Source organism: Scyliorhinus canicula, chromosome 1 (genome assembly GCF_902713615.1).
Source record: "Scyliorhinus canicula chromosome 1, sScyCan1.1, whole genome shotgun sequence".
NCBI lineage: Eukaryota > Metazoa > Chordata > Chondrichthyes > Carcharhiniformes > Scyliorhinidae > Scyliorhinus > Scyliorhinus canicula.
Window position 1 is genome coordinate 142,952,190 of NC_052146.1, and position 21,336 is coordinate 142,973,525.

At 47.9% G+C, this 21,336-nt stretch overlaps 1 protein-coding gene across 1 annotated transcript in view; it reads right to left on the reverse strand.

Annotated features, from left to right (window-relative positions):
• The window catches only part of csmd2 (CUB and Sushi multiple domains 2), a 2,254,685-nt gene that overhangs the window by 343,603 nt on the left and 1,889,746 nt on the right, over nucleotides 1–21,336 (reverse strand). The window contains exon 28 of the mRNA XM_038801178.1: nucleotides 1,928–2,066. Within this exon, the coding sequence (XP_038657106.1) occupies nucleotides 1,928–2,066 (139 nt within the window). The remainder of the gene's footprint in view (nucleotides 1–1,927; nucleotides 2,067–21,336) is intronic.

Below are 21,336 nucleotides of genomic sequence, written 5' to 3' on the forward strand. Positions count from 1 at the left end.
GAGAGGCTACCTTTTCATACCCAGCAGTATGCCTACCTTTAGTGACAGGGATGTGAAAAATTGAGCTTTTTTGTACGTCATTGTTTGCTAAAAACTTTTGAGAGCTTGTATTTATTCCTACTTTTCTGGTCCCAAAGGATAGGCTGTGTGAGTGGCATGAGTTTAAATTGTAAAACTAAAATTTATACATCTGGCCATACATGTTCCCTGGTCTCAAAATTCTGCTGTCAGAACATTAGGTGCATCAGACACTGAAATCTCTTCAAGAGGCTAATATTGAGTGTAATGTGTAACACATAAGTGGCTTTTTAAAAATATATCGATGTTAAATATCAAACAGGATTTTAACGAGCAATTAGTAAAGAGGGATTCCAAGTCCCACAAGCAAAATCTTCTCTTGTAGAGATTACAGATTTTTTTGCCGCCCATTTTATTTTATTTTATTTAGTTCTCCAAGTGTTACAGGATGTGAAACATATAAATGAGCAAGAATTTCTGAAAGCCTGTTGTTCATCTCCCATTGATTTGCGCAGAAAATGGTAAAATATTGATATTAGTGTCTAATATATTCCACACTGCTCAGATCTCATGGGGCTGCAATAATTGCTGTCTTGTAATTCTGCTCAAATCAACACAACAGTTATTTTAGCAAGGTTTCAGCAGGAGATAATGTCCATGGTATCTTCATCAGTCCCAGGATGTGAACTCCTGCTGAGGAAAGGTCACTGTGCCACCCTCCAGCTGTCAATGCGGCTTCTGTTCCACCATTTCCTAATTAGCCTGTTGCAAGACCAGCGTGAAATGGTTTTAATGATTAAAAATAAAAAAGCTGTTCTGCATGCCTGAGCAATGGTTTAACAAGTGCAAGTGAATATTACGCTTTTAAATTTGTTGAACTGCATTTCATTTAACACTGCTTATAATTCAGGGGTTTTTCATGTGACATTTAGCTGCTCATGGAGCTGGTCCTCCTTCTAATCAAAACTGATTACACACAACAACAATTCTCATCTATTCGCAGCCAGATTTGAGCAAGGCCATATGGCGTGGTTAAAACATAAACCCTTTTCATTTAATCTCAGTTCAGTGGAATTAATTGGCTAGCTCTTCCAGAGCCAGTACTGGCATAATGGGCTGAATGGCCTCTTTCTGGGCTGTATACGACTATTTTTGAGACACAAAGCATCATGCAGAAATTATTGAGAGAGGCACAAATAATGGGCCTGGGGATCTGCCGAGATGTCATTTCTGTTTTCAGATTCTTTGAATGTCAATCTTTGAATGGTTTGATCTACACATGTTTCTCTTGCGCAGCCCACAGATCCAACAGACATCAGAAATTCTTTCTCAAGAGTCTAAGTATGCCTTTTGTATGGTGTTAGGCAGTGTGCAGCGTTCAAGAAGCTGGGTGCTAGAGTGATGTCAAACTCATTGACCTCAAACATATTTGTTCTGATTGTATGGGTAATCAAAATCAAATTGTGCCCCACCCAATCCCCCCACTCCCCTCACCCTGCACTACATAATGCTGTGTAGGAGATTGATTGGACAGACAAATAACCAGCTTTTCATTCTATTGATCTAAATTGCATCAGAGGTCTTTCAGACTGAATGGCCCTGTACTCCAGTCAGGTTTGAATATGCTCAGTGCCGACTAAAAGCTGGAGTAATGCTGTGAAGCTTGCTTAATTTTACAATATTTTAACCTCTGTGTTTATTCAACTGGAATTGTAATGTTCCACAGTTAAAGTAATCACAAAATCATAGAAAATGACAACAGAGAGAGGCCATTAAGCTAGCCCCTTTCAAAGAGCAGTCATGCTTGCTCCCACATCCCCCCAGTTTGTTCCTAAGCCTGAATGCTCCACATCATCAAGTAACCGCCACTAACTCCCTTTTAATAATCTCATATTCATGCAGATCTTACCTCTGGAACGTCAGAGAAATGACATAGTCGGGTGACACTGTCACTTTCCAGTCACATTCCTTGCCGTGAGGGTAAGGCTCTGGATAAAAGGGAGATAAGATGATTCCTGTGGGTCCAGTCAGATTCCCTCCGCAGGGAGCTGGTGAAAGGTGAGAAAATTATTCATCGGGTTATCCTGAATTTCTGAAATAAGATACATTTAAAAAAAAAATCTATCTGCAGAGTTAAAAATGAAACATTTTCAGTGATGGTTCAAAATATTCTGTGCTGGAGCAAATCAGCATGAAGACAGAGTTGTCTGACAGCAGGTGGCAAGATACTTAAGCCACAATTATTTGCCCCATTTATTTATTACATGCAATATTCCTCTGTCACATCTCTGAAAGGCAATGACTCTTTGCTGGTATACAATTAATTCCATAGAAACCAACTGTAGTGGTATTGTCGCTGGACTAGCAATCCAGAGACCCAGGGTAATGCTCAAGCCAGACAGTGAAATTTGAACTCAATAAAAATCTGAAATTAAAAGTCTAATGATGACCATGAAACCATTGTCGATGGTTGTAAAAACCTATTTGGTTCAAGAATGTCCTGTAGGGAAGGGAACATGTCATCGTGACCCTGTCTGGCCGACACGTGACTCCAGACCCACAGCAATTGGCTGACTCTTAAAATGCCCTCAGGGAGATGCAATAAAAGCTGGCCCAGCCAGTGATGTCCACAACCCATGAACGAATAAAACAAATAGTACTCCTGACTAATACAGACATTGTTGATACAAATGAAGGCTCAATGCCTACTGAAGGTGGCTTCGAGAAACTGGCATGGGATTGATTATGCCAACTCCAGTGACGTCTACTTCCGAGCACTTGATGAGCTGGGCACAAAATTGTTTCTGAAAACAAGTGCCACATATTTGGGCAGGCAGAGACACCTCTTTGGCCTGAGCCCCAGCTGTGAAGGCCATTTCCACCCACCCAAAAGCCAGTGTATCTCAACTGTTTGAGAGTATTGGCCTCCAGAGCACACCAAGTCCAAAGTGAGCCAGACCAGCTAGAACTTCTCTCACAAAGTGTGCACCTCCAGGGAGCAGGCAGAAATTGTGCCATTTGCAATCTCCAGAACAGCAGATGCCCAGTGCGAATGGATCCTCACCTTTTTCTGGTTCATTCCTCAAGAGTTAGTGATCGATCACTGAAAAATGACTTTGAAATTTCAGGGCCTTAATGTATAAAATGTATTTTTTGGACTGCTTTCTGTCTTACCAAAAGGATTTATATGGTATGATGCTATTGATTCACATTCTCCAGTTAACACATTCTGAAATAACCCTCTTGCTGAAATCCTCACATTCACCACTATAGTTTTCAGCTTTTGTATTACTGTATTTCAGACACAATGCTGCCATAGCAATAATATGTCAGCACTACCTTTGTCCATCCATTGCTTTGTGTATCTCTTCTATCTGAAACCTCTTTTCAAGATTAGAAATCCAGGATAGAATATTGCTTGCCACAAAAAAGCTATGTATGGACCTTCTTGCGCTTATAGATTTTTCATTTGTATGCTTTTGTCAATAATGTTTCAGCCAGAACTATAACTCTTTGTTAAATTTGTGGCTAAAGCTCTTTACAGCTGGGGTTGAGGAACGTTCATTCACAAAAAGTGACTTTTCCATTCCAGTTTTCTTTAACTAGGTTTTAAGACAGCTGTCAGTAAAACTGTCTCCATTCAGTGACTTAAGCGAGGGAACGATCTGGGGTTGGATTCTCCGCCCTGCCATGCCACATTTCTGCCTTGACCCACCGGCGGCATTCTCTGTTACACCTGCCGGTCAATGGGATTTCCCATTGTGGGGCCGCCCCACGCCATCGGGAAACCCCCGGGCATCGGCAAAACGGAGAATCCTACCACTGGGATATTAATACACATATAAGTATGCATGTGTGCGTTATAAGGAAAGGTTAAGTAGGTTGTGCTAATACTTGTAGTTCAAAGATGTGCAGGTTACATGCATTGGTCATGCTAAATTGCCCCTTAGTGTCCAAGGCTGTGTAGGTTAGGTAGAGTTTTGTGTTTATGGGGATAGGGAGGGGAAATGGGCCTAGTTAGGGTGCTTTTTCAGAGGGTGGTTGCAGACTCGATGGGCCAATGGCCTCCCTCTACACTGTAGTAATTCTATGGTTCTGTGGTTCAGAAAAATCCTAGAATCCTTACAGTGCTGAAGGAGGCCATTCTCCCCTCTGAAAGAGCACCCTAACCAGGCTCCTGCACTATCCCTGCAACCCCGTATCCCTACCTAACCCACACATCCCTAAACACTAAGGGATAATTTAGCATGGCAAATCCACCTAACCTGCACATCTTTGGACTGTGGCAAGAAACCAGAGCACCTGGAGGAAACCCACAGAGACACGGGGAGAAAGTGCAAACTCCACACAAATAGTCAACCAATGCCAGAATTGAACCTGGGTCCCTGGCAATGTGAGGCAGCAGTGCTAATCACTGTGCTGCCCTATCCTATTGAAACAGATAAGATTCTCAGGGCGCTTGACAGGGCAAGTGCTGAGAGGATTTTGTTTTCTTCTCGTGGGGGGAATCTAGAACTGGGGGTCACAGTTCAAAGATTAGTCTCCCACTTAAGGGGCGAAATTCTCTGACCCCCAGCAGGGTCGGAGAATCGCCTGGGGGTGCCTAAATTCACGCCCCCGCCGTGGCAGAGATTCTCCGCCACCCGGGAAGTGGCGGGGGCAGGAATCTTGCCCCGCCGATCGGAGAGGCCCCTGCGGCGATTCTTCGGCCCGGATGGGCCGAAGTCCCGCCGCTGGGAGGCCTCTCCCGCCGCCGAGGTTTAAACCACCTCTGGAACGGTGAGCTCAGCGGCACGAGCAGGCCCCCGGGGTCCTGGGGGGGCGGGGGGGCGATCGAACCCCGGGGGTGCCCCCACGGTGGCCTAGCCCACGATCGGGGCCCCCCGCTCAGACTGCGGGCCAGTGCCCTGGCTGCACTCTTTCTCCTTCCGCGCCGCCACGGCCTCCGCCATGGCAGAAGCGGAAGAGAACCCTGCATCGCGCGTGCGCCAGCAGTGATGTCAGCGGCCAGCTGCCGCTGACGTCACTGCCGGCGCATGCGTGGACCGGCGAAAGCCTTTCGGCCAGCCCCATACCGGGGGCGCCGGCTTTTTGCGCCAGTCTTCTGGTGCTAACCGCTCCGGCGCGGGGCTGGCCCCCAAAGGTGGGGAGAATTCCCCACCTTTGGGGAGGCGCGACCCCTGAGTGGTTGGCGCCACTCCCCTACTCCGGCACCCTCCGTCACGCCGGGTAGGGGAGAATGCCGCCCATGAGATGAGGAGAAATTTATTTATTCAAGAGGATCATCAGTCTTTGGAATTCTCTTCAACAGAGAGCAGTGGAGGTTAGATTATTGAATATATCCGAGGCTGAATTGGACACATTTGTTGTTGACAAGGTAGATGTGGGTTCTGGGGGACAGGCTAGAGAGGGGGATTAAGGCCACAGACAGGTTAGCCATGATCTTATTGAATGGTAGCGCAGGTTCGATGGGTCAAACGGCCTATTCCTGCTCCTATTTCTTATATTCTGATGAAGAGAATAGACCTGAAATGCAGAGATGTTCTTGTTTAAGTGGTAAGGTATCAGCATGGTGGACCAGAATTTGGACACAAGTCAGTACACTAGCATTTCTGAAAATTCTGCTGGAAGATAAATCTTCTACTTCCCAGAGGTCAGTTTAAGGAGGCAACCATTCAGTAAGGAGGCAAAGGAGTCTTTCTCCTGTTGTAAAATAATCTTTGTCCCTAGTGCTATTCTTCCTGGGCGAGCCGAGACATAAATGTTGTCAGGCTGTTCAATTGTGTGGTCGCACAAACTATTTGATAGCAACCTTCGCCATCCTTCAGTTGGGGTCATTGTGACTGATTGAAACATCTGTGTTGCTGTCAAACTGGAATCAGATCACTCAGCACAGACTGGGAATCAAGACAGAGACTGTTCTGGTCTGCAAGTCTCTGCAAATGTTGCCACAGTCCCAGGGGCCTGTCGGCTGCTCTCCCCTTTTGAGAGTTGACTGCTGGTGTTTTAAATTGAGGGTCGCCACACCTCAGGCGAGGGGGCAAGGTTGAGAAGACAGAACCTTCATGAATAAGCCCAGCCATTACGGGAATTGAACACCCGCTGTTCACATCGCTCTGCGTCACGAGCCAGTATCCAGCCAACTGAGTCTCTGATACTCATTGTCTCAATCAGTGGAGTCATAGCACAAGGTCTAGTTAACCTTTATTGTAATCTAAATATTTAACCCTGTATTTATTCTACTAATCCTAAAATGAAATTATATTCCAAAATTGATTATCCTTAAAAACAATTCAGTCTCATCTCTGACGGTGAGTCTCAGGTTGCATTTGCTTGTAATGTTTCTCTCCATCTACACGCCCAATGGTAAAGGCAATGTTACATCATGTTCAACACTGGCAAGTTATGGACTGAAATACTTGCTCAATGCAATCAAGCCAAAGATGTGCGTGTATGGATTCCAATGCGCTGTGCAAAGGCTTTGGGGCCTAATTCATTGGACCTATCAGCAATAGCTTGCTGACCGCATGCCCCATTCCCCTTTTGTTCACAGGCACTTGATATCATCAGTCTGGGGAAGATTATTGTCCAAGGTTCTTGAAACAGAAACATACTTATATGCTCAGGCAGCCAAATGAAAATCAACCCTCACAATTGTTTTGCTGAAATCGGTTTTATCATTGTAAACAAGGCTGGCCCAAAGGAGCACTTATTTTATGAAGTCTCTGTGCACTTGCAGGTGAGGAACAATAATCCTGGTGAATATAGTTATTTCTAATTTGTGTACCGAGTGTGAGTAAACTCTCAGGCATAACATGCTAAATGTGGAGTAAAGTTCCTTTGACTATTATCAATTTAATTAGAGCTACACTGCAGTGATGGAATACTTTTCTGCTCAGGCATCCTGAGATCTTAGAGATCTCAGGGCAGCATGGTAGCACAAGTGGCTAGCACTGTGGCTTCACAGCACCAGGGTCCCAGGTTCGATTCCCTGCTGGGTCACTGTCTGTGTGGAGTCTGCACGTTCTCCCCATGTCTGTGTGGGTTTCCTCTGGGTGTTCCGGTTTCCTCCCACAGTCCAAAGATGTGCAGGTTAGGTGGATTGGCCTTAGTGTCCAAATAAGCTTAGGAGGGGTTTTTGGGTTACGGGGATAGGGAGGAAGTGAGGACTTAAGTGGGTTGATGCAGACTCGATGGGCCAAATGGCCTCCTTCTGCGCTGTTTGTTTTATGTTCTATGTTCTAGATGTGTCAAATTAGGGCAGTTTTATTTACAGGTGTATTGGGAATTCAGTTATGTCTGTCTTGACAGCCAGTGAACAATATTCTTTGATCACATCAATCTGGGTCTCATATAGGCTGGACAATAAAGGTGTTACTGGATATAAGTAAATAAAAATATGCTCCATAACATTTCGCTACTTAACAAAAGAGTATTTACTTTGTTTTTTACAATGACGTCTCTGACAAATTGCATTAACTTGAACAGATGAAGATACATTTGACCGACTATTGAATGAGGTATGGAATAAGTCATTTTGGAATATCAATAAATCATTTAAATTACATGTATGCTTTTAAAAAAAATCAATTTAAGTTATCTCAAATTCTGGCAAAAAATATCAAAATCAATTTGAGCCTATCTAAGTATATTTTAGATATGCCACCACTCTGCTCACATGGAGAAAGAAGGATACCATTCATCTCTGTGCCTATCTGCTTATCTTCAAATCTTTTAAAGGTATCGCAAAGTATAATCAGGATACATTGGAAAATGTAAAGGTATCAATAAATTACTTTTCCACATCTCAGAATAACATGAAGCGACAGTCAATGATAATTTTACTTGTCAAATAACTCAGCTAGCTCATTTATTGCATACAAGGATATGCAATCATCATTCAAATTCAATCAACATGAGCAGATCTATGGCGTTTGACAATTTAATCTGACATAGCCATGCAGGTAACTTGACAAGCAATTGCCATTTCCTAAAGATTACAGAATACAACAGACAGCATGGGACACTGTCCGTCTCCGATCGCTGGCTGCATTTCTAACCCAGTCATTGGATGAAAGGCCCTTCCCGTTTGGTTGATATAAATATTGACTAAAATGAATTCGAGACATCCCAATGTATCTCCTCTGAATCCATGGCACAAGTTCCCTCATAACTTTGCACTACGAGTCACTAAATTGTCAACCTTACTTACTGAAAGAATTCCCTGAAAAAAGGTTGGACGGGATGAAGAAGTGTCACATTGGTGTATTCCTGGCACTCTTCCAGTTTAAGTTCATGTACGATGTTGTGGACATCGGTGAGAGAGCATTATAATAAGGATTGAAGAAATAGGAGCAGAGGTGGACCATTCAACCCAGCGAGGCTGCTTCACCATGCAATAAGATCATGATTGATCTGACTGTGGCCTTAACTCCATTTTTCTGCCTTCACCCATTACCCTCGACTCCCATGCAGATCAAAAATACTTGGAACACAGCCTTGTTCAATGACCAGTTTCCATTGCTCGCTGGGGAAGAGAATAGAATAAACCTGACATATTCCTGACTGACCTCTGCTTGAGGCTGACCGTTGTTGCAGTTGGATAAATTGCTAAACTATAACAGCTGAATGCCAATTTACATAGTGATTGCTGGCACGGCACCTTGTGACACATCGGCCAAGAAGTTGAATGTGCCTGCATGTGGGTACAGCAACATCACTGAGAAAGCCACACAACAGTGTCCAAGGCAGCTAATTATCTCAAAGAGGCTTTGTTCTAAAACACAGAAACAAGCCTCTGTTTGATGATTTTTAAAAAGAACCAGATGCTGCAGTAAATCAGATAAATTAGCAAAAGAGTCAGAATTGCTGGCCATGCAGACTGAGCAGAAGAAAAATATTACTTTGAAGCTTGAAACCTGTGATTAATGTTGCTTCTGCTGCAGAAAGCATTCCGTGCCTACCTGGGTCCCGTGTCCTGCCCACCCTCCCCTACATCCTCCCCATCGGACGAGGCCTGGTGTTCCTCCTCCTCCTCCAGCACGTCACCCTTCTGCTGCGTGATGTTGTGGAGGGCGCAGCAGGCCACCATGATGCAGGAGACTCACACAGCATCATACTGGATGGCCCCTCCAGAGCAGTCCTGAACAGCATCTTCAGGAGGCCAAAGCACCGCTCAATAACATTCATGGTCACTGTATGGGCCTCCACGTCGGTCTGTGGCCTCTGGATATGCATCATCAACCAAGACCGCAGTGGATAACCCCTGTCACCCAGGAGCAACCCCCCAGCCGGAGCCGGATCTTGAACATGTCAGGAATCATCACTATGCAAGGATGGTGGCATCGTGCACACTGCCCGGCTTTGACAAAGGGTCAGCAGGACTCGAAACGTTAGCTCTTTTCTCTCCCTACAGATGCTGACAGACCTGCTGAGATTTTCCAGCATTTTCTCTTTGGGTTTATGGTTCATAGCTGAAGGTCACATATCAGCTGCATGTTCATCAAATGAAAACCCTTTTGGTTGGTGTAGAGCTGCCTGTCATCTGCAGGTGCTCGGTGGGGATATGCATCCCATCGATCACCCCCTGGACCGGGGAATACTGATGATGGTGGTGAACCCTGTTGACCGGGCATCCTGCTGGACCCGGTCCACATTGAAGTGGATGTATTGAGCCGCTTGTCCATATAGGGGCTCTGTGACGGCATGGATACACCTGTGCACCGGGGTCAGTGAGAATCCGTACAGGTCCTCACTCGGTGCCTGGAAGGACCCCATGGCAGAGAAGTTCAGGGCAACTATCACCTTGACGGTCACCAGGAGGAGGTGTCCTCCTCCATACCCCCATGGTGACAGGTCTGCCATCACCTGGCAGATATGTTGCACTGTCTCTCTGCTCAGCCGGCGTCTTCAGCGGCATGTCCGGTTCAGCAGGTCCTCAAAGGATAGGCAGTGCCGGTACACACGAGACCTCCTCCTCCTTAGCCTGCTGAGCAGCCGGCTCTCTAACCTGGATGGCTGCCTCCTGTCCCTCTGTAGCATGCTCCGCTGCTCCCTGCTCGGCTGCTACAGCTTCTCAGCTTCTTCCTCCTCGAGCAGCTCCAGCTTCTACAGCCACAGGGCCTCCCCGCAAGGCTGCAGCGACCAGCAGGAAGGCCACCATTGCTGGTTGAATTCCAATATCCATTGTCTGCAGGTGGTGAGAGGCCGACATGTTAGTATGGTATGTCCCCGTCTTGCCCAGCCAGGTCCACCGGGCTACATGGTGGCCCTGGTTGGCATTGCAGGCTCTGCCCCCACATGTCCCCAAACCCCCATTCCCCATCCCTGCACCCCTGGTCCCGTTGGTGCCCAACACCGTAGGAACCTCTGGCCCTGTCGCCCGTCCCTAAAATTAGGGGTACTGTTGGCTGGCACTGACCTTGCCAGGGGGAGGCACTGTGGCCTCCTTAGGGATTACTGTGGGTGTTGCCCTGGGTGGGCTGCCGATGAGTGGCAGCCGGGTGTGGAGGGGGTTGTGGTGGGGGGGTGGGGGGTTGTGTGGCGGAGGATGGGGTGCAGTGGGGAATGGTGTCACTATGCAGAACCCGCGGCCAACGTGGGTGGTCAGTGGGTGCACGGCAAGATGGTGGTCCGTGCCTGGACACCAACTCAGTCTCGTGGGGGGTCGCCCCCGCCCCTCAGCCTGTTCCCCCCGTCACCCTCCCCCAGCCCTGGCAGGGCCACACCCCACGCCAGGCAGCTTGGCCATGGTCTGGCCCGGCAGCCCTCAGTCACTCCTCTCCATGTCCTACCTCCTCTCTCTCTCCCTCAGCAGCCAAGATGTCAGTTTCACAATTATTGAAAGCACAAGTGATCCGTGCTGTTGAGAACTCGGCCCATCGGAGGAGGAGGATTGCGGAGGCCCCGGAGAATACCGGTTCGGGTCTGCTCATGATATGCAATCGGTGCTTACTGCACGTGCGTTCCGGAATGCATTGGCGCCGCAGCCGAGGTGATGGAGAATCACGATTGGGCATCAAACCAGCTGCGATTTTGGTGTTGGATCTATTCTCTGCCCAATCGCGTTTCGCGATTTCAGCGTCGGCAAACAGAGAATCCCACCCCTGTATTTAAAATTGGACACCAACAAGGTTGCTAGGATGGCTTCAAATGTCAGGTGACTTCTGCAATTTCTGCTCTGAGAAGACAACCATATTTGACACTGAACTGTCATCCCCACTCCCCACCAGCGGAGAGACACACACGTCGGTGGGCACCAGTCGTGGTCAGGCTTCTGGGACACATTCAGCTGAGCATCACACAGTTGCCAATGCACATCCAGGAAGAGGCAGGAACACCCAGGCGAGACAGCAGTCGGAGTTCTGCTGGATCCCAGGACCCAGCTGAGTCCCAGTCAGATGCTGAGCCACTGAACCAGGCTAACCCGGAGCTGATGCAGATGCAAGGGTGCGGCTGAGAGATTCAGGGGGGGGATGACAGCAACACTCCAGCAGGTCCATAGTCGATTGCAGGAATCCCAGAGGCTAACTGGTGGAGGAGATTGTGCCAGCAATATGTGTCACCGAAGCCAACACTGCCAGGGTGACAACAACAGTGGAGAGCTTGGTGCACGACGTCAGCAGCATGAGTGGAGGTGTCCAAGGCGTAGCTCAGTTGGTGATAAACATAACTGAGCACCTCAACAGCGTGTCCCAATTGCTGGGGATGTGACCCAGTACCAGGTGGGCCTTGATATGTCATTGCAGGGCATATCCCAGTCTCACATGGGCATTGTTGAGGCTCTCCAAAGAACGTCCTGGTCACTGGGGGAGGTCTCCCACTCTTATGTGGGCATAGCCAGGGTGTTGCGGAACCGGTCCCAGTCTCTGATGGGCATCGCCGAGGCCCTGTGGAGCCTGTCCCAGTTGCAGGTGGGCATTGCTGGCATGCCCCAAAGCATGTCCCAGTCACTGAGGAGCATCGTAGAGGGCGTTGACAGTGCTGCAGACATTGGGGAGCCGCCAAGGCTGGCAGAGCCGGATGATGCAGGGGCAGCCGGGGCTCCATCCAGCTGCCTCTGTGTCCTGAGGTGAACCCAAGGATCCTATGGCACCTACCAGGGGAGAGGGGATGCTGGGAATAAACCCGGAGCCTCCCTATGGAGTGGTATCGGCAGGCACCAGCTCCCCTGAGACCCACCCCACTGACAACGGCGCATCTTGGAGTCGGCACCCAGAACAGGGCGGCATGGCAAGGCATGTGCCGCTGGCAAGTGGCCCAGGGCCCGAGGATCCCAGAGGACACCACAGGGGCATCGAAGGCTACGTGGGACGTGGGAAGCAGCTGGCTCCCTCCACCTCTAATGTGCATCCTGAGGACACACCTAGGCACAGCGGTACGGCATGGAAAGCTAAGGAGGCCAAGGATCACTGAAGGAGCACTGGGTGGGAGGGTGTAAGGGGAGGGAGGGTTAGTTGTGGGGAAGGGGTGGGGGGGTGGGGAGGATGGTTTGAGAGAGTGCGGCAGGACTATCGGGGGATTGGGGAAGATGGGGGCATGTGTATAGAAGTATTAAAAGTTGACCTCGATCAATATGACGCCTCCGGCACTTTCTTCCGCAATGTGGGCCGAGTACCAATCCCATGCCCCAGCTCCCTGGATATGGAGGTCCTGGATGCCTCTTCTCCCACTGTGTGCTCAGCCCCCCTTACCCAAGCACAACACATGTACTCAGCAGACGGGCAAGGGTCAGACTATGGCATACATTGAAGAGCACCACTGCTCAGCTCTCAGTGGGTTATCATCACCTCTCTGTCCTCGATAGTGACCCTCTGACAGTGCCGACAACCCCCCCCCCTCCCCCCCATCACACTGGAGACCCTGTGAGGTGGGGAAGGGTGGGGGAGAAGTGGCGTGGGGAATTGCGGGGAGAATGGATGGGAAGGCTGAAGGATGGGGGAGGGGTTGGGAATGGGGGTTGGTGGGGAGGGAGGGAATGACAGACTTAGCCATCTCCTATGTGAAGTGGGCGAGGATGTGGAGCTCCCTGGCCCTCTGGTCTTGCCAGAGCCTCACCACTGCTGCCCATCCTCCATCCACTGGCAGGTCCTGTGGGTCTTCACCGAGTTCATCCTCCAGCCCCTTCTAGTCTGGTGCCTCCTCGCCCTTCTCCTCCTCCTCGGATGAAGTGGCTACATGTTCGTCCTCCTCTACCACCAGCATGTCGCCCCACTGCTGTGCCAGGTTGTGGAAGACACAGCAGACCACCACAAAGCAGGAAGCCCTCCGGGGGTTGTACTGCAGTGCACCACCAGAGTAATCAAAGCATTGGAGCCTCATCTTGAGGACTGCAATCCACCGCTCAATTACAGCCCGGGTGGCTGCATGGGCCTCGTTGTATCGGGTCTCTGCATTGGTCACCGGCCTCCGTACTAGCATCATTAGCCAGTTCCTCAGTGGGTACCCCTTATCCTCTAAGAGCCATCCTGTGGTGGTCCTCAAAGAGGCCGGGGATGTCTATCTGCCGCAGGATGTAGCTGTTGTGTACACACCATGGGAAGCGTGCACATACATGTATGGTCTTCATGTCGCAAAGGATCTAGACATCAGGGAGTGGAACCCCTTCATGTTGAAGTAGGGCACTCCCTGATGGCCTTGGCTCTGCAAGGCAACATACGTGCCATCTATTAACCCCTGGGCCTGGGGCATCCCATCGATAGTGGAGAATCCAGCTGTCCAGGCATCTTGTTGGGCCTGGTTCATGTCAAAATTTATGTAGTTTGGCGCACGGATGCACTTTTGGGCTGTAGCTTGTGAGGTGTCACACAAGTTCTTGCTCGAACCCTGGAATAATCCTGAGGCATAGAAGATCAGGTCTGGAATTACCTTGATGGCCACTGGGAGCGGGTATCTGCCTGCTTCATATGGTGCCACATCCACAAGGACATGGCGCAGGTGTCTCACCATCCCCTTGTTGAGGTGGGGCCTCCTGCGGCACAGGCTGTTGATCATCTGTTCAAAAGATCAGCAATGCCTGGACACCTTGGGCCGTCGCCGGCCTCCCCTTCTAGGTCCATTCCTAGTCTGATGGGTGGCCGGTTCCTCAGGGTGTGTGGGGGGGCTGTATGTGGGGGTGGGGCATCCTGTGAACCACGTCCAAGGCCCTTTACTCAGCTATGGTGAGGGGCCGACTTGAGTCTCCGTTAACATTGATGCCGCTGCCTCCTCTGGTGTCTGTTCGCCTCACCTGCCAGCAGCACCACGAAGGCTGCTTCCGCGGGGTCCAAGATATCATAAATATATGTAAGGAATTGAGAAAGGATGAGGGATTGACAACCAGCGGTGTCTCACACCCTGGATCCTCCAATCCCCCATTGCTCTCTCATGCCCCCCATTCCCCAATTGCTCCCTCTTCCCCCCCCCCCATTATCCCATTACTCCCCACATTCCTACATTGTTTCCCCTCCCCATCCCTAATTTCTCCCCCCTCCCCATTGCTCCCCGTTGGCCCCCCCATTCGCTCACTGCTCTCTGTCCCATTCCCCCATTTCTCCCCCTCCTCCTGTTGCTCCCTCTCCCGTTCATTCCTCCATTGTTCCCCATTCACCCATTGCTCCCTCTCGCCCCCTCCCGATTCCCCATTGTTCCCACCCCCGCGTTCTGCCATTTCTCCCACCACCGCTCCCCCCAACATCTCCTGCCTTCCAACATGTCTGGCCATGCTGGTCCCCTGCTCACCGGACCCCACACCCTGTCCCACAGACACCGACACATAGCATTAACTTGACTGGGCTCTGGTCCCCTTTAATGTGCCCAGGTGGCACTGCCAGCAGGCAGTGGCACTGCCATAGGGCCAGGCCAACCTGGCGATGATTGAGCCAAGGCGTGCCCGGTGTGGGAAGGCCCAGGTACACCATTTAAAAATGGCGACCCGATCTCTTGCTGCACTGAGTTCCGGCAAACGGAGCTCCTCGGGCTATGTGCAACCTCAGGCACACGTTCCCCACTGAGGTCCCATATCTAACTGGATGGACGTTAGGTAGCGGGGTGTTTGTCGGTGCTGCAAGTGCTGGGAACACATGGCTAAATGCGCTCACTATGGGACTCTGTTCCTATTTGGTTAAATCGGGCCCCACTTTCGAGTGACTGTTCTCCACAGCGTTTAATTCTGATGCCCAATTGAGTTTGAAGTTGGGATTCAAAGGGGGAAATAAGTACAAAATTGCAGCACAGCTCTGAGGGATGCATTGGGACCTTAGAAAATACATAATTTATATGATACAACTGACATAAGCCCATCTAAAAGGCGGTACGACAATAGAAGCCATCCCGTCTGCTGACCAAACTGGAAGTCTGTAGAGCAATAGTCCTGTCCACTCTGATCCATGCCAGCAAGACCTGGACAGTATACTTGTGTTCTGTCAAGAAGTTCGACTACTTTCGTTTGAACTCCCTTCAGAGACCTCTGGAGATCAGATGGCAGGAAACAATACCGGACTCGCCCGAACTGGCATAACAAGCATATTGAGACAGTCATAACTGAGTTGGACTGGTCGCGTAGCTTGGCATTCACTCAGCAAAGCCAATCTTTTTTGGAGAGCTCGAGTCTGGAGTGTGCTCTCAAGTTAATCAGAGGAAGTACTTCAAGAACATTCTGAAGACTTTGCTTAAGAGTTTTGATATCTGCTTTTAGTCCAAGGAGAAGCTCACCCAGGATTGGTGGCATGGTAGCATAGTGGTTTGCACTGTTGCTTCATAGCTCCAGGGTCCGAAGTTTGATTCCCCACTTGGGTCATTGTCTGTGTGGAATTTGCACGCTCTCCCCGTGTCTGTGTGGGTTTCCTCCGGCTGCTCCGGTTTCCTCCCACAGTCCAAAGATGTTCAGGTTAGGTGGATTGGCCATGATAAATTGCCCTTAGTGTCCAAAAAGGTAGTTCGGATTACTAGGTTACGGGGATAGGGTGGAGGTGTGGGCTTACGTAGGGTGCTTTTTCCAAGGGCCGGTGCAGACTCGATGGGCTGAATGGTCTCCTTCTGCACTGTAAATTCTATGTAAATTCTATGATTGATGCCCCTGGTTCAACCAAATAAAAAGCAGTGTGGCCTCCTTCGAAAGCAAGTGTACACCAGAGGCAGAGAGAAAATGCAAAGAGAGGAAAATGCAAGCCAGAATCTCGTCCAGAACTCAAATGCGTGCAGTACGCTTTCCTATCTGCAGCAGAACCTTTTGGCTGCAGATTGGCCTTGACACCTGCATACTCACCAGAACCCTAACAAATACCCCAGAAGAAAAACATGGGGCGGGATTCTCCAATCCCGCGGTCAAGTTCTGACATTGATGTAAAAAGCGGCGCGAGCCACTCCTGCATCAACAGGCCTCAAGTGGCAGGTATCCACCCCTTCCTAGGGGGCTAGTGTGCTGGCGGACTGGTGTCCGCAGCTCCGGCGCCTGAAAGCCGGCGCGCCACGGCCGGCTCGAGTTTGCACATGCCCGTGGATTTCCGTCTCTGCGCCAGCTCCCAGGCAATATGGTGGAGCCCTACGTGGCCCGGCACAGAGGAACATAGGCCCCCATTGAACTAGCCCGCCCGCCAATCGGTAGGCCTCAATCGCGGGCCAGGCTCCCCCGCCACCCCACCAGGACGCCCCCACACAGACAGAACTCCGAAGTCCCGCCAGGTGGGACCATACGTAACCCACGCGGCGGGACTCGGCCGAACCCGGTAGGCATTCCGCCCATCAAGGCCTGGAGAATCGTCGGGTGGGTGCCGCTTTCATCAGCCCCCGAGTGGCGTGGCGGCGATCCTGCGGGCGCCGGAGAATCGGCGGGCCGGCGCCGGGGCGGCATGGCGCGATTCTCGTGCCCCACCGCCAATTCTCCGACCCGGCGCGAGGTTGGGGAATCCCGGCCATGGTCATGGTTACATTTTTCTCTTCAAGGTAAATGTACCAATCATACGCAAAGTTTAATGAAACAAGATTTATTTGAAGATAAGACTGTATACAGATAGTCAACTGAGAGGCAAAGTATAGTACACCTGACATTGACCACAATTTCTTGTCGACTGAATGCAAGTCATGAGACTGACGCATCTCATCCTGCTGACTCTGTTAGACAACAATCATAGACAAAATATGCTGCCTGAAAGGTAAATGCACTTCAATTTACAACAGTCACCTTTGCTTTAAAGAACAAACAAGAAAATTTGACTGCCAGTAGTGTTTGTGGTATCAATTTAAAGTAAAATTGTTTACCTGTTTGAAGTAATTTGCCTGTCAATAAATGTTTGAATTATGTTGATTTGGGTCTGTTTGTTACAGGAAAAGTTTTAAGTGAAATCTTGCTCATTGGTTTCTTTCATTAGGTGGTTTGGAAAACTCATCTTTCTTTTGAAGTTATTGGTTTCTTTTTTAAAAATAAATTTAGAGAACCTAATTATTTTTTCCAATTAAGGAGCAATTTAGCGCGACCAATCCATCTAATCTGCACATTTTTGGGTTGGGGGGGGGGGGGGGGGGGGGGGGTGAAACCCACGCAGGCACGTGTAGAATGTGCAAACTCCACACGGACAGTAACCCAGGGCCGGGATCGAATCCAGTTCCTCAGCGCCGTAGGCAGCAGAGCTAACTACTGCGTCACCGTGCCACCTGAAGTTATTGGTTTCTACGGGGATTATAACAAGGACAAGAGGTTAGGTTGATCTTAGATTAGGATAAATGGTTGGCACAACATTGTGGGCTGAAGGACCTGTCCTGTGCTGCACTTTCTATGTTCTATGTTCTAAGATAAAGTGGACAGTTTGAGAAAGAACTAAAAATATATAAGCTGAAGTAATTCGTGGTCAGCAAATAACACTGTGGTTTTGTTGCCCATACAAGTGATTCAAACAGGAAATTGATGTACTTAAAAATCTATTCAAATTCCGAAGTGAACTGGTAACATGATGCAAATTTTTAGAAATTACCATATTCAAGCAAATTGGTGGTGATATGGGAGATTAAGCCTGGTGACAAACATAAAAAGAGGAAGATCAGCATCTACTCTACAGTCGAGATTTTAAGCTCCCTTTAACGTCGGCTTTGTTCGGCGACAGGAGCAAAAGTATTGCGAGTGGACCAAAGTCGCATTTCATTCCTATTTCATTACAGTCAACGCCGAACCATGAAGTGATGCTCTCCTCCCCCCATCAGTGTTGTCAGGTACCTCATTATAATAAATTAACATATAATTACCAGGCTCATGCCCCAGAATCATCCTCCACATCAAAAAATGCATCCACAGCACCGTGATGTAGGAATGATATGAAGCATTACTGACCTCAGAAGGTATGCATCTGGCAAGCCATATTCTCAGGGGAACTCAAGAGGTGAATTCTGTGCTTGGGGGTGAGAGGGTAGTGCCTGAGTGATACTAGCTTGATGCCAGGGTAGTTCCAACTGGGTGCTAGGGTAATGCCAGCTGGGTGAAGATTGTTTCCTGGTTTATTAGCTGTATGCTGGGAAGTCCTTTAAGCATGGCGCCTGGATCATGAGTCAAAATTTGATGGCAGTGCAGTCGAATCAGCGGTCGCCCACCAGCCATAAGTCGTGGAACCCATGACTTCAAGTTTCTTTTTCCAAAGTGCCGCACTATGTGGCGGAGAAAGCCACAATCATCATTGCTTTTCCTGCCTGACACCAGCCTTTGTAGACATCTGAGAAAATCTCATTTAGACACCTGAAAAGAGTGAGAAGCAGTCTCTATGCCATGATCACATTGGAGAAGCATTCTCCAATTTAAGACAAGCTAAAGTATTCCATGTTTTGCTGTGTAAAAGTCAGACGCATTTACTCTTGGATGAAAAGTGCTCCAATCTTACACGTTTAAAACTCCAAGGGGCAGCACGGTGGCGCAGTGATTAGCATTGCTGCCTCACGGCGCCGAGGTCCCAGGTTCGATCCCGGCTCTGGGTTACTGTCCGTGTGTAGTTTGCACATTCTCCCCGTGTTTGCGTGGGTTTCGCCCCCACAACCCAAAGATGTACAGGGTAGGTGGATTGGTCACGCTAAATGCCCCTTAATTGGAAAAATTAATTGGGTACTATAAATTTTTTTTAAACTCCATGCAACAGATAAGGCTGCTCCATATGTCCTTTCCTCTGCCCGAGATAGCAGAAGGATTTCAGCATGGGCAGAATTGACCAAGGAATGAAATCCATCACAAATTCAGCCTTATGATTGAGGACTCCTGTGGTGATCACAATGGAAAGCTCAGCAGTTTCCTGGTAAAATGTCATGGGTAAGATTTCAAATAGTAAGTTACAAAACTCTGAAATTCCATTCCTGCAACACCGATTAGTTTCAAAGCAACATCCAGATCATTTTCATTGATAGCAAAATCCACAGATTTCACAGGAATCCAATGATGCATCAAACTTGATGCTTAAAGCTCCCGACATGTTTTTTGTGAAGCTTCGTTATTTCTGAAACCTACTGAGCCAAGTGACACTTATGGATACAGAATCATGTTCGATCAAAACTCCCAACCAAGAATCTGACCAAGACAGCAGCTGGCGTTAGCTTATTTAGTGTTGACGTTCTACCATATACAAGCGAATCACATTGTCCAAGTGAACGTCTCAAAAACAGGTCACAAAGCAGCTCTGATACAAATGTGCACCCAGTGTAGGTAGAGAACTTAGAAACACTGAAACCAGTTATGCCCAGATTAAAATAGAGCCGCTACTAGTAGTAGCTGGTTGCAAAAGATTCCATCACTATACTTGTGACAGACCAGTGACCATATATATAAATCATAAGCTCTTCGAAATTACATGAAAAAGTAAGAAATCACCTCATAACACTTCAAAAATGCTTTAAAGGAGGTTAATGAGACTTCAGCTCGATGACATCCAGATTGTTTATCAGCAGGAAAACAGATGCAACTTGTCGATAATTTAAGCAGAATGTATTTGTCTCTTAGGTCCAAGGACAAGTTACAGTAAAAATCAGTGGCAGTCAAGATGATAGAAAACCTGCTTAATGTTGAACATTGGCTATGGAATATTGAGTCACATAATGCAAGAAATGAAAGACTTCAAATTCTCAAGAACTTATCTTGAATGATTAGCTACATAGCAAGGAACAGCAACCAGCTCAATGATTCCATTCTTTTATTTTATCAGTGATATTAATATCCAGCATGACATCCTATTTCGGGGAAGGAGCTCAATGAGAAAGGACACAATTCTATATTTCACACACTGATTTATGATATAACTTTCCGAACATTTTCATATTGTATTTAACTTCAGATCACATCTCAAATGAAACAAAACCTGTACCCTTATATATGGAACAAACTGGGGGTTCATGGGTTCAAGCACACAGACTGTACAAAGGATATAAAACAGGATGCTTTATTCCACTGGCATCAAATCTTTACATTCACGGAAAAGGTAAACTTTAAGAAAAAAACAATTTACACCAGGCATATGTGACCTCCAGATTTAGGAGATTGTCAAATGCTTGACGTCTGATCTCCAAAAAGACCCCTATTCTTTATTTAGCTATAGTTTATCTGATATATTTATAAAATGATCCTAATACCCTCCAGGCATATCTGACATTGATATTTTGCCGCAAGCAGGTCCCAAGGTACTGTGCTCAAGGGCAGCAACTCTACTGACAATCTGGTAGAATACAACAAACTCAGCACATAACAAAGGACAGTAAACCTTTGGTCAAATAATTTACCAAATCCATTGTTGGATGGAGCTGTGACATTGTTGATAATTAAAGTTTACTTTCATAATAATTAATAATAATAATCATTCACCTGAGGAAGGAGTAGTGTCCGAAAGATAGTGTTTGTAACAAACCTGTTGGACTTTAACCTGGTGTTGTAAGACTTCTTACTATAATAATTAAAGATTAACATATTGTTGGCAAAATAGTTACTTCCAATGTCGAGCAAAGGATTGTTTGAGATTAATTTTGCATTTCAATATTGTGATTTTAGTTGATAGCGTGACTTGCAGAGAAATGTATGTCTATTTTTGCATTTATTTAAAGTTTTCTCACAAGTTCCTTTGAGGGACACATATTCATACACTTTTTTGAAAATGGAGGCAAAATACTCATTTGTCATTCCTGCCATCACTTTTCCGCGACCTTTACATTTAAGCAGCTGCCTCATTCATTTCTATGCAGTTAAATTCCTGATCAGCTCTGAGATTTAAAATAACCTTGCCCGCATTTGACCTGGAGTAACATATTTGAACATAGTCCTTGCATGAAATCCTCTGAATGTGTCAATCACCTATTCATAAAATGTCAGGTTAAGGCTGACAAACTATC